At 29.9% G+C, this 14,011-nt stretch overlaps 1 protein-coding gene across 2 annotated transcripts in view; it reads right to left on the bottom strand.

Annotated features, from left to right (window-relative positions):
* LOC126748324 (dual specificity protein phosphatase 10-like) overlaps positions 1-14,011 on the bottom strand; it is an 86,837-nt gene that overhangs the window by 17,933 nt on the left and 54,893 nt on the right. The window contains exons 1-2 of one of the 2 annotated variants that reach the window (XM_050457473.1): positions 8,001-8,292; positions 1,041-1,210 (exon numbers count right to left, since the gene is read on the bottom strand). In XM_050457473.1, the coding sequence (XP_050313430.1) occupies positions 1,041-1,210; positions 8,001-8,064 (234 nt within the window). In that variant the 5' untranslated portion in view covers positions 8,065-8,292. Of the gene's footprint in view, positions 1-1,040; positions 1,211-8,000; positions 8,293-14,011 lie in introns of those variants that run through there. The other variant, XM_050457472.1, reaches the window with a different exon arrangement.

The following is a 14,011-nucleotide window of genomic DNA, read 5'->3' on the forward strand; positions in this document are numbered from 1 at the left end:
CAAATCTTACGTTCTTATAGAAACACCCTTTGGAAAAATAAAAATATCTAGACTGATTTATGAGCCTTAAAATATTGAACAACAAATTGATTCTATACAGCCATACTGTATATTGTGGCTAGTTAAGGGATAATAACATGTTGTGAGTCACCAGACTAATCCTATGTAGAAAACCTGTTTTGGTCAAGTGTTTGGAAAAACATACTGCCCCTGAAAGCGTTTTTTATCATTTATCGTAAAATTAATATTAGATGAACATTATTTTACCTTCCAGATACACTATATGGAAAATTTGTTGAATTATTGAATTTGGCATTAATTGTTGTGTGGTTTGATCAGTATACTTAGAAAATATACTTAAAATTGTTAGTGAAACGTGTGTCGAGTGGTTGAACTACTAGATTCAGTAGAAGACGATTTAGTCAGAGGATTGTTGGGTTTATCATAATCTAGTTTAAAGGCTTATTTTATATTTTTTTTAATGTAAGCACTGGAAAGCATTTGGTCACAAATACCATTTCAAACTGGCAACGGTGTGTGTATGACGACACCCCAAATGTTAACGTTATTTAGCGTTTTTCGTTACTTTTCCGGTAAAAATTTAAGTAATTTTCCAAAGTTTTAGGGAGGTGACTCATTATCATTAAAGTTCAGTCATTGCAATGAATCATTTTTAATGTCTCACAATAAAAGTTAATTGATTTTATCCGAAACTAAAAGACATTAATTGTTCATTTTCTCATTATTGTATTATAAGATAATAGAGGGTATGTTTCCATTTCAGGGTATTATGAACATCATACCACTAACAAAACAAAGATGAGATTATATATGAAGCCCAATTATATTTGTTTCCCATAAAACCCAAAGCTGGTAAAGTAACTAGACACAATAAAACGCATCAAAGAAAATAAGATAATAATGCGCATATATTATATGCGCACATTGCAAAATAATAAAATTATAAATTGCTATAATTTTAGTGTGGAAAACCTGAAGAAATAACGCTTAAAAACATTGGAATATATTTTATCTCTTACCTTACTATTACCAAGGTACAAAAAAGGAAGAACTTTGGAGGCTGGATAAGAATCTACATCGGCTAAAGAGGGGCAAGAGGCTGAAGGCGATAGACCTCGAATCGTAGGTCCTTGAGTTAAAGTATGTTCACATAATTCTTTGTGCTTCTTATGAAACTCCCTATGACCTCCTGTAAGAAACAAGACAAATGTTAAAACTAATTATACAATCTCTGTCAAAATCTGAAAAATCCACAGTGATTTAATGAGGGTTAGGTCTTGAATGTGACACCTGAGGTTTAAAATTTCTTATGTATTTTTATTTTAAGATTCTTTTAATTTGTTTGTTTTTTCCTTAATATTATTATGCATTTTTTAACTTCTGCATATTTAATTCTATTTTTTATTAACAATGAATAACCGTCGTCCTTTATTTACTACATAAATAACACTTATCCTGCAAATAGAATACATCCTCAATATAAATAATGCAACTGAGTAATAGGACGGTAGATTTGAATTTGTAATAGGTTTTCGAGTTAATATTTAAAAATATTCGGCTTGGTATCCAAGCAGATATCTAGAATATATCAGCTATTACACTAGTATACCTTCTTTCTAATAAAACTACAAACAGCATTTACGTTTCGCAAAAAAACTAAAAATACATTTAAATATCAAGGCGCGACTTAATTTTATTGCAAAACAGATAATGTAGGGTAGGTATACCATTATAGTATATATTTTTGCCTTATGTAAATAACATTATTCTTTAACATTTTGTTAGGTAGGAAAATAGTTAATTGACATTTTCTCTGGAATATAAGGACGATCCCAAATGAAAAGTATTGTGAAAACAAAAAGTTGTATTATTATGTAACTATTTGTTAAATATTGTTGTGCGGCTAAATTGCAATTGGATTATGATAACACAATAAAGTAATGTACGCTAATGGCTAATAGTAAAAAATAACGATATTTTGAATGCGCTTTTTTTATTTTAATTTCTATAAATAATTTACGGATACATTAAAAAATTTAAGATCAACCGCCCCTTAAACATGTATTAACTTAAAAAAAAAACAACAAAAGACCAAGGTGTATTTAAATGATTCATACTCAGTCATCCAAACAGGGGTAAGATTTAAATGGATGGTGAGTCATAATTGGGGATAAGGGTTATCCCAGTCAAAGCCGTCATATGACGTAATGTTTGCCGCCACATATAAATTTCTATCAATGCAATATCGTTTGGATGGAGCGTGACTCATCGAAATATTTGCATACGGGAATTCGAAAATTAGCGTATGTATTGTATACGTATTTAACAATACAAAGTCAAATTTTAATTATGTTCTCTGGTCACTTGGGATTTTGCATATAATTATGTTATTCTTTCATCGTTTCCACGAAAATTTCCAATAAAATTCCATGTTTTGATATTTTAAGAAAAGAAAAATTGACAAAAAATATTATTTTGCTCCGACGTAGACAAGTGAAATACACATAAAGTGTTGTGTATTTGCCAAGGGCATCCTTAATATTCTTAATAAAAAAATATAATATATACACTTACAAAGTATAATTATCAACGATTATTGAAATTACCATTACATACAGGATGGAGCCTTTTCCTATAAACGAGGTTTCGCGAAAATCGCTATAAAAATTCTGTTTATTAAACAGTCTCGAGGCAGACTCATTGAGAATATTGTTTAAAATATTTTGCTGGATATTAAATAAATTGAAATTTGGTTTGGTAGAATAGACAAAATAAATGAAACAAAAAATCGATGTAAATATGTGGGCTATATTTAGAAACAAATACAAATTTGCTGCTACTTTTTTGCCATTTTATATTTCAAGCCGTCTGAATTTCAGTTTAACTTCAGTTTAACAAGCTCTTCAGTGGTTTGGGTCTTATTTGCATACTAGAATGCAGAGTGTTTCTGTGGATGGTGCCCTTTCAAGTGAGCAGCTTGTGACTCATGGTGTTCCTCAGGGTTCAGTTCTTGGGCGACTTCTATTCCTCATTGATATTAATGACATGGCCAATCTTAGGATCTTAGGTAAATTCATTCAGTTTGCGGATGATTCAACAATTTTATGGCATGACACGAGTGCGATGAATCTAAATACCACAGTTAACAGAAATATTGTTAAAATCAAGAAATGGTGTGATTCCAACAAACTGTGTTTAAATATTTCAAAAACTAGTGTTATGAATTTTATATGCAATTTAAATAATGTGTTTTTGGAGAATCACATTCCAAACAACTTACACGAAAATAATTTTTTATGTTTATTTATTGATAATAAACTAAAATTTGAGGGCCATATCACGCAACTGTGTAGAAAAATATCAGCAAATTGTTATGCTCTTAAAGTGGTCGCAGGAGAGGTTGATTTTGACATGGCGAGAAATGTTTATTTTTCTTTAATTGAGTCCCATTTAAGGTATGGTTTGTGTTTCTGGGGTGCATGCACACATTACTTACTTAATAGTGTTTTTGTTTTGCAAAAGAGAGCGATCCGACGTCTGTGTAATGTGAGTATGGGAGAGTCTTGCAAACAGCTATTTATCACTCATAAAATCCTAACCCTTCCTGCCTTATTTATATTGGAATCTGTTTGCCTCGTTCATAAGCAATTTAGAAATGTGAACACAACTAATAGGCATGAATATAGCAGTCGACGAGCTAATGATGTACTTTTGCCTATGCCTACAAGTTCACTGATTAAAAGAACTTTTATATTTGATGGTAAAAAACTCTTTAATCATCTTCCTGCAGATTTGTAAGGTATAGGTAGCTGGAAACTTTTTAGAAAACGTGTTAAAAAAACTCTTAGTTGGAAAGGGCTATTATGAAATAACTGAATTTTTGTCGGATAGATTTTAGTCATTTTTACCTTTTTCTTGCAGGACTTTAGGTATATTCTTTATATTTTTTACACCATATCATTTCGCCTTTTATTTCTGATTAATTTTTTTTTTACAGTTTTACATTCAATAAAATTGTATATTTCGGGAGTGAATAATATCTGTTTGTGTTATACATATTGATACTCTTGACATTACATTAGCTTTGTATGTTTTGGTTCAAACATACAAGGAGTCTTGGAGGAGTATTTCTGAAGAAAGGGGGATGTTGTTGGTTTTACCGGTATAGGTAAACCATATTCATGGAAGCAGAATGCCTTTAGGATGATGGACCATAGCATGCTAAATAACCTTTTTACATGTTTTTTGTGATAAAATATATGTCACTTGTCACTTTAATCATAGGATCCCATCACGGACTAAAAAAATGTCCTAACATCTAGGTATAAACTATTAGGAGCTAAATCAAATTAATCTATGGTTTGTCTATCAAAAAATACTTTATGTACATACAATACATAGGGTTTTTAATAAGAAAAGGTTCTAGAATACTAATATTTCTTATACAGGGTGATTCATTAAGAATGGGCAATCTCTGAACTGGAGATACTTACTACACACCAAAATATGGCAATTGAGCTTAACATGTCTTATACAAATGTTGCAGGTTTACGAGATACAGGGTATTTAAAGTTGGGATTTTAATTTAAAATTTCTTAATAGTTTTGTGATTTTAAGCAGTATCGTCTTAAAAATTGGCGACTTTATGTGTTTTGATATGAAAATTACGAATTTTGTGGTAAATTTAGCATTATTTATACAGGGCGTTAGTTACAACCTGTTACTTATATATTTTTTGTAATATATAATAATAACTTAAAAACTGATAGAGTTACATGAAATAAACAAGAGTACCTTTTTTATTTAAAATTAAACTGCCTTTTAGATTTTCTAGTCGTTTTAGCCCATAACTGATTAGGCAAAAAAGATATATTGTAATTTACCTAAGTAATAGGGTGTAACTAACGCCTTGTATAAATAATGCTAAATTCACCACGAAATTCGTAATTTTCATGTCAATGAAAACACATCAAACATATAAAGTCGCCAATTTTCAAGACGATACTCATTAAAATCACAAAATTATTAAGAAATTTCCAAATTAATATTCCAACTTTAAATACTTTCTATCTCGTAAACCTGCAACATTTATATAAGACATGTTAAGCTCAATCGCCATATTTTGGTGTGTAGTATATCCAGTTCAGAGATTGCCCATTCTTAATGAATCAACCTGTATATAAATTAATAGTGTTATGATGAGACCTATACTCCTACAATCATGTTAACTTCGATGGTTTTCAGGTAAGAAAGTATGGGAAAAAATGATTACCAACCTATTCCACATTTTTTCAAATAAAAATAAATTATTTGGAAAAAAAAAACGATCAAAGTTAAATCATATAAATATTCAAAGTTAATCATATAAAGCCATAAGAAAACTGTAACATATAGGGTAAGAAGAAAAAAAATCATTGCTTTATTATAGAGTTTCCCTTTTTAATGCAGATGGGTTTTAAGGTGGTCATGTTAAATTACTTCTGAATTTTCTTCATTGGTAGAGAGTTGTAAAATGTTAATTGTTAGACTTCAATAGTGCTAAATAAAGATTTCATGGACAAATCTAATTTTTTTAGTCAGCTGAACACTGGTCAATAGCAAAAGTGAGTGAGGTACCTTATCATCCAAGTTGACCCAAGACTGAATGTAATGGTTATTTTAGTTCAAATGTATCACATATTGTGTTAATTCCAGGACAATCAAGACGGAACAAGTGTTTAAAATGCAATTGGCATTGAGTCATCTGATGGCCTCTAGTTTTGGAGAAGTGAATAGCAGTTTGTTATTAATGTTAAAATGTTGATGACTAAATATTTAACCTATACAAAGAAAAATCATCCAAATTTGGACACACTTGGAAACGGCTATGTTACTGTAGAATCAAATTCTTCTTTACTGCAACTTGTATACAAATAAAAGGTCTTGGCAAGAGACTAATAATAAAATTCAAAACTATTTACTGGAACATAATAATTTGACTTACTATTAAGATTCTGTTTTTTTTTCTAATCTTGCCCTTCATGTTATTTTTAAATTCTTTAAGCATTTATGAATATCTAAAATATAATTTTAAGTTGTTTCATTAATTAGCTAATTAGATCTATCATATATGGTAATTAGACAGTCAGTTTGAAGGACAAGAGCTTTATTAAGGCATAGATTTATAACCTAAAAATGTTAAACTTTTAAAAATTAATATGATTTAAGGAAGCACTATTATTTAATTAATGCATTTAGCATTTCATGAACAAAGTTCCTCTTAATAAAATCGTTATTTTGCAAGAAATTTATTTCTACTTGTTTATTAAAAAATGAATTGCAATTTTTTTCGATGAGACATCGACCAATTTTAAAATACGTATTTCAGTAAATTGTCCGATTGAGAAAAACGACGAAGAAATAAAAATGATAATACAGAAAATCTTAACTATTAATAAGTATTAACTCAAACTCCAAGACCATCCAGAGCAGATGACTGGCTAAAAAAATTATCAGTAAGCAGAACCAAAATATATGACTCACCATTGAACTAAAAATACATTTAAATATCAAAAAAATATGCCTATAATAAAACTTCAAACTTTTTAAATCTGTCTCCTTTCTATTTGCTATTTTAAAATGTATGCCCTATTGATAATTGATAATATATATTTAGTTATGTTGTGTAAGATTTTTCTCTTGAATTAAGTTACTATGATGGATATCTAGGGTTAAGTAGAGCAGGGGAGATAAACCTATTTGTATAGGTAGGTTTTCTACATCTGGACTTGGCCTCCTTTTACAATAGTAGAATTATGTTGAAATTATTAATTAATTATGATATATTAATTAATTATGATAAAATTATTTGTAAATCTAACTTAAATTGTGAAAATAAAGTCTTTATTATTATTATTATTCTTGAAAAAAAATATTTGCAGGGGTCAACCAAAAGCTGGAAATTTTTTTTATTTTCAGATGAAAGTAAATTCACCATTTTTGGATCAGGGGCACTTAGCCCATTAATGAAAAGGTTTGATTCAAAGTACTACAGCCACATTTATAAATGATATGATGATGTTTTTCATTTTATAGAAAGAAAAACGGACCAACTCATTCATGTAAGGAATATAATTTCCTTTTGCTCAGGACTATTTGTCTTTAAGCTAAATATTTCAGCAATCCAAAACAGAAATCCTGAGCCTGAAAGTAAACCTGTGGGAAAGGAAGAATTTACTCTAAAAGTAAAATTTGACAGAATCTTGGAATTCCATTAGGCAGGCCAAAATACATGTTATAATCAAATACTATATACTTTATCGTCATCTATGTTATGATTGTCCTATAAATCCAACATAAAATGTAATTAAATCTCTTTTAGATAATTAACATTTTGGGCCAAATGTAAGCTAATTCATTTAATGTAAATTGTCATTTGCTTTAAAGGTTAATTTTAATATAGGTCATTAATAATGACTATTATTAAATATTTAGGGTTAAGTGAAAAATTACTGGTTCGACAGTATCATGATCAACTAAACTTCACTTTTTCTTATAAAACAAGATATATTCTAGCAAGATTATATCTTTTGTTAATTTAGAAATAGGATGTAGGGTTTAATTTTTTTTCATATTTTGATTTAGTTTTTCTACTTTTGTCTCTACTATTTTTTCTTTATTTAAATCAAATGTTTGAAAATTTTTTTTAAAAATTGTTAGGGTAGTTTACTTTTATAAATATTTTTTTAAGGGAAGATTTACAATAAAAAAGAGTATACCCATTAATGATTCATAAAAAATATAACCAGAAAAATTGCACTACACAAATTAAAAAGCCTTGCTGAACATTAATTAAGTATTAGCAATATTATACTATACTATACAATATATTTGATGAATGAAAAATATTTTTTAATTGTTAGGCTAAGAACTCCATAGTTATAATTTTTAAAATGCACTAAAGATGCATAAATCAATATGTAAACAAAATAAAAACTTACTTGTTGAAAACGGAATAATCTTTAGAGAAAGTACAGGATAAGAGTTCGGTCTCTTGATCCCCATCTTTGAAAAAAAAATTACGTACTCGTTTATTCACTAACCACAAATTCACAACTGTTTTTAAAAGTAAATGAAAAGTTTAATAAACACACCATTAAGTCCAAACGAAAACTTTCCGACCGTACCTCTCTCACAATTGTTTAGTGAATAGATAAATGACAACACGCTAAATTTACAGGGTCACTACTAAAAGGTAGTGGGGGCAAGTGATTCATTCAACAGAGTGTCCGTTTATAATGTTTATATTCTGCGTCATGTGCTTCTCCTTGTCTGAAGGACGCTGTAAACGATCCGATATACAAACGCGGCAAAGCCCGCATTATTGTCCGGAAAAATACAAAACAACATTTCGGCCAATAAATACTGTTTGTCAACAGGGTGTTGTAAAACCCTTTGACTAGAATGACGTAAGAATTTGGATGGATAATAAATCTTAATAACAAAAAAACTACCTACTAATACTTGAACCTTACATTTATAAATATACGTAATATCGCGGATATCATGAATGCGCCGACAAGGTAGTTTTATCTGCAAATTTATCTACTGAGTAATTTATTAACGTTTAAAAACATGATTCATACAGATAACTTTGAACAGATCCCTGTTGGATTATCCGCCCGATTACCAGAAATTCACGAATACTTCTTTGGAAAAAAGCTAAATCATTTGAGAAAAATTCGCATGATTAATATGTAGGTAGGCAGTACCTAGCATCTATATATGTACAGTGAGTTACAGGGTAGGTTAAATGGAGGCAAAGTCGCGCAATTTGGAGCTTAATAAAATGACGCTTAAAAAATTTTAAAATTCCCGATAGTCCGGAAAAATCGAAAATTGTCAAAATCGTTTTTACCTTTTACCGACTTTATTTAAAGAGACATCGGAAAACTAAAAACAGTTTTTCATAGCCACTTTTTATGTCCTACAACATGACGCAAAAAAAATTAATCCGACGTTTCGTTTTTTTTTTTTAATTATCATCGACTTTAATTTTTCTTATGGGCGCCATATTGGATTTTCTTATTTTTAAAAAGTATTTTTAATTGCTTTTAAAATGAGGTATCGCACTTGCATGCCCGATTACTCCTTCTAGCACTTCCCATAAGAATTCCATGAGTGCAAGCGAGAAAGATACAGTGCCGGCCAAAAGTGGAGAAAATAATTACAAAAAAAAAATTGAAAACAAATAATCTATTACAAAATATGCAAACAAAATTTATTTTCTCTAAGGACAAAAATGGAGAAACTTTTTATTTTTATGACATAATTATGTTATATTACAAAATGTGGATAAAAGCACACTAATAATTTGTGGCATAACCGTTATTCTTCACAACTTCACTACACCGTCTTGGCATAGATTCAAGAAGATTGTGTATAATATCTCCGGAAATTTCACTCCATGCTTCTTTTAGGACTTGGAATAATTCGTCTTTATTTCGGATTTTTTTGTCGAACTTTTTTGTCTAGGTGCTCCCACAAGTTCTCGATGGGATTTAAATCTGGACTTTGAGCTGGCCACTTCAGAACTTGAATTTGTTGAGAGGTTAGGAAATTTTTAACAATTTTAGAAGTGTGCTTGGGGTCGTTATCATGCTGGAATTTCCAAATTAACGGCAAATTATCCTCGGCGTAGGGAAGCATTATTATTCCTTAAGATGTTTAGATAATATTGGCTATTCATTATCTCATCTATTCTCACCAGTGGACCAACGCCATGCCCGGAAAAACATCCCCACACCAACACATTACCGCCTCCATGTTTCATTGTGAGAATAGTGTACTTTGGGTTGAATTTTTCATTCTCGGGACTTCTAACCCATCTCATACCATCTGACCCAAATAAATTGAACTTACTTTCATCTGACCATAAAACGTTTTTCCATTGATTATAGGTCCAATGTAAGTGTTCTTTTGCGAATCTAAAACGAATTTGTCTATTTTTCGTTGAAATGAAAGGTTTTTTTACCGGTCTCCTGGCTTTTAAGTTGGCGTCACATAAACGTCTTCGAATAGATCGAACTGAAAGGGAAATGCTGGGATATGCCTTTTTTATATCTTCAGCGGAGAAAAATGGATTTCTTATAGAACATCGTCTAATAATTTATCTTGTCAGTTGCAGATGTTGTTTTTTTGGGTCTACCTGGCTTAGAGATGCTGGCAGTAGTGCCTCTAGTTTGCCACAATTTGATTTGTTTACAAATGACACTTTTATGAAGATCAAGTTCTCTAGCGATTGTTACTTGTTTCACTCCCGCATTGTGCCTCTCAATTATAAGTGTTTTTATTTGTTCAGATAAATTTATACCTCAAGGTATTTTAATACTAAATAGGCTTCTTCACAATCGAAAACGAACTGCTTCAAACGAGACCTATTTAATTTAAAATATTTAATACAAAAAGTTTCTCTATTTATGTCCTCAAGTAAAAAAAACATTGTTTGCTATTTACATTCCTGTGATAAATATTCAAACTGTTTTGGTATGAATTTATGGCTTAGGCTAAGATAAACATTTTTAATACATAATGTCACAACAATTATAGATTATTAAATTAGAAAATAAATTAAAAGTTTCTATACTTTTGACCGGTACTGTAGTATATAATACTCTGTATTTTATATAGTTTTTTTTTTAAACCATTTCAATGAAAATGTAGCAATTGAATACAGGGTATTTCATAACTTTGGTTCATTTATAGGGTGTTCCTTAATGACGTGCTAATATTTAAGGGGGTGATTCCTGGACCCATTTTAAGAAAAAAAGTTTCTATGAACATATGGCCTAAATGTCTTAACTTTTGAGATACAGGGTTATAAAGTTTTCAAAAAAAATCAGTTTTTTAATAATAAAACTTAAACAATATTGTAGACATTTTGATGAAATTTGGTACATGTATTCGATGCATTAAGACGCTATTTTTGATGTGCAAAAAAAATATTTTTTTGCGCCAGTGGCGTCCCTACAGGTCTTCTATTGAATATTTTTAGTGAAAAAAATACTACGCCACTGCTTTTTCTTAAAATAAAAATTATTTTTAAAATCCTCAATCACTTTTTAGCAAATTTGATTTCTTGGTTTTTTTTTGTCCAAAATAAAAAAAAATCAAAAAACAATTTTACTTCCCTAAATAGCCAGGCTCGTTGCCCATAGCAACGAGCAATAAGAAACATGCAGAGGCGATTCTGAGACTTTATTTGTGTTAAATAAAGACGCGTTACGGAACTTTTTAACTCCCATTTACTTTTTAAACGCCTTAAAATCATGAGTATTTCTTAAATTATTTAAATTTTTTTACTTTTCATACTTCTTGTAATAAATCTGATCCCTTAATTTGCATGCAATCGACGAACAAACATTTTCACACCGCATCAGATTTTTGGGGAAGTAAAATTGTTTTATTTTTTCAAGCGAAAACCATGCGTCGGATGAAAAAAAACCAAGAGATTTAATTTGCTAAAAAGTAATTGAGGATTTTAAAAATAATTTTTGTTTCAAGAAAAAGCAGTGGCGTAGTATTTTTTTTACTAAAAATATTCAATAGAAGACCTGGAGGGACGCAACTGGCAGAGAATTTTTTTTTGCACATCAAAAAATGCGTCTTGATGCATAGAATACATGTACTGAATTTCATAAAAATGTCTTTAATATTGTTTAAGTTATTAATAAAAAAACTGATTTTTTTTTAAAACTTTAACACCCTGTATCTCAAAAGTTAAAACGTTTAGGACATAATATGTTCATAGGAACTTTTTATCTTAAAATGGGTACAGGAATCACCCTCTTAAATATTAGCAGGTCTTTAAGGAACACCTTGTATAAAACAGAGTTGATGATAATTTCACAAATAAACTTGTTAACAAATTCCATTGAGTTCTTATGGGAAGTACTAGAAGGAGTAATCGGACATGCAAGTGCGATACCTCTTTTTAAAGGCAATTAAAAATGCTTTTTAAAAACGAGAAAATCCAATATGGCGCCCATAAGGAAAAATAAAGTTGATGATGATCGAAAAAAAAAAACGAAACGTCGGATTTTTTTTTTCGTCATGTTGTAGAGCATAAAAAATGGCAATGAAAAGCTGTTTTTAGTTTTCCGATATCTCTTTAAATAAAGTCGGTAGAAGGTAAAAACGTAAGGACGCAGGTAAGGAAGTAAGTTAAAAAGTATCCGGAATTTTAAAATTTTTTAAACGTCATTTTAATAACGTTTTTCCAAGACGAAATTCATTCTGATTCCTATAAGATTAAAAGGAAAAAATACCAAAATTCTCTTAAGACTAAATGCAGGGAAAGCTTAGCAATTCTTAATAAATTTAAAACATTGCGACAAGAAATTAAATGTTATTGAAATTAGATTATTTAAATTACAAAAAAACATTGGAAATAATATAAATCATGATCCTACTACATTCTGGTCATTTCTGAGAACTAAATCGGACTCTCGAGCAGGATGGTCTGGGGCAGTGTGATTTTGTCCGATAAGCAAAGTATTGTGGATGCCTTTGCACATTATTGCCAGTGTTTTTTTTGACGCCAGTTTCTTTAACCACGGGTCTGGTGACTATAATAATGAGTTTAATTTGCCCGAAGTGACAGACGATGATATTTTATCCAGCGTTAGAACATTGAATACACTAGAATAAACACTGGCTGCTTTGGATTGAGTGCAACATCTACACAGGGGGCAGAGGGGATATTTTGTTGATAAACATGCTTAGTATTCCATGTTGCCAGTGATTACTCAATTTTATGAGAAGAAAATAAAGTGATATAATCAATTATTATAATTAGCAGAAACTGAGTTGCATTCTTTATTATAAAGCAGAAGAAAGAGTGAAACTCTAATAACCAAAACTATTTTATACTATATTTACACTAAGCACTAATAATAATTAATATTTTTAATTTGGATTCTTTAAATCGCCAAATTTCCACATACAGCGCAACGCGCAACTGTTACTGCGCTCGTTTCCTTTTGGATGGTGCACCTTTCGTACAATATTAGTATTAAAAGGATCTTTTGAGTGGTTTCAGTGCGTTTTTTTAATTAATTTTAAGACTAAAAACTTCCTTTTTGCCGAAAAATAATATAGTCTGAAGTGGGTGACATATATTGGGAAAAAGGAAATTCAAATCGTTCCTTTCACAGGCGAGTTAGTGTCAATGGTGTCATCTTTCTAGGTTATAATATAAGACGGCATATTTGTGAAGTATCTATTAAGTATTGGATACCAAAATATTAATAAAATTTTTAATTAAGTATATTAATATAATTTAGCAAATTTATTGCTTATTCGAACCCGAATGCCGCAACATTTATATGTGTAAAAATGAAGTCAGTCTGGTCGATATCCAGCAACCAAAATGAAGAACGCAGCATATGTCGTTTGCGAGCAACATATTTATAGTCGGCGCCCATTATTATTTAATCAATATAATGCCCGTATCTCCTGGAATTTCAAAGGAGTTTTAATAATTTTTTGTCTAGATATTAACAATGGATAGCTAAATCGGTTTATATAGTGGGTATAAACCACCACAAACTAAGGAAATTAATTAAAAGGTTAACTTCCAAAGGATTTTAATTAAACTTTTTTCTGTAATATATAATAAAATTCTAAACAGATCTGAGATGGTTGCAAACCTCTACAAACGAAAGTTTTTTGATTAAAAATTATTGAGTTAGATGTTATAAGCGGCTATAATTGCCAAAGGATATGGATAAAACTTGTCCTTATAGCCGTTAGGAGTTACATAGCCCTTTATATTTTTTAACAATTCAATAATTTTTTACCAAAAAAACTTTGTAGAGGTTTGCAACCATCTCAAATGCGTTTAGATATTTATTATAGAAAAAAGATTAATTCAAATCCTTTGGGAGCCTTTTTGATTTCTTTAACATTCGACTTTTTAAGTAATTTTTACGAAAAACTTTAGTTTGTAGAG

This window comes from Anthonomus grandis, chromosome 22 (genome assembly GCF_022605725.1).
Source record: "Anthonomus grandis grandis chromosome 22, icAntGran1.3, whole genome shotgun sequence".
NCBI lineage: Eukaryota > Metazoa > Arthropoda > Insecta > Coleoptera > Curculionidae > Anthonomus > Anthonomus grandis.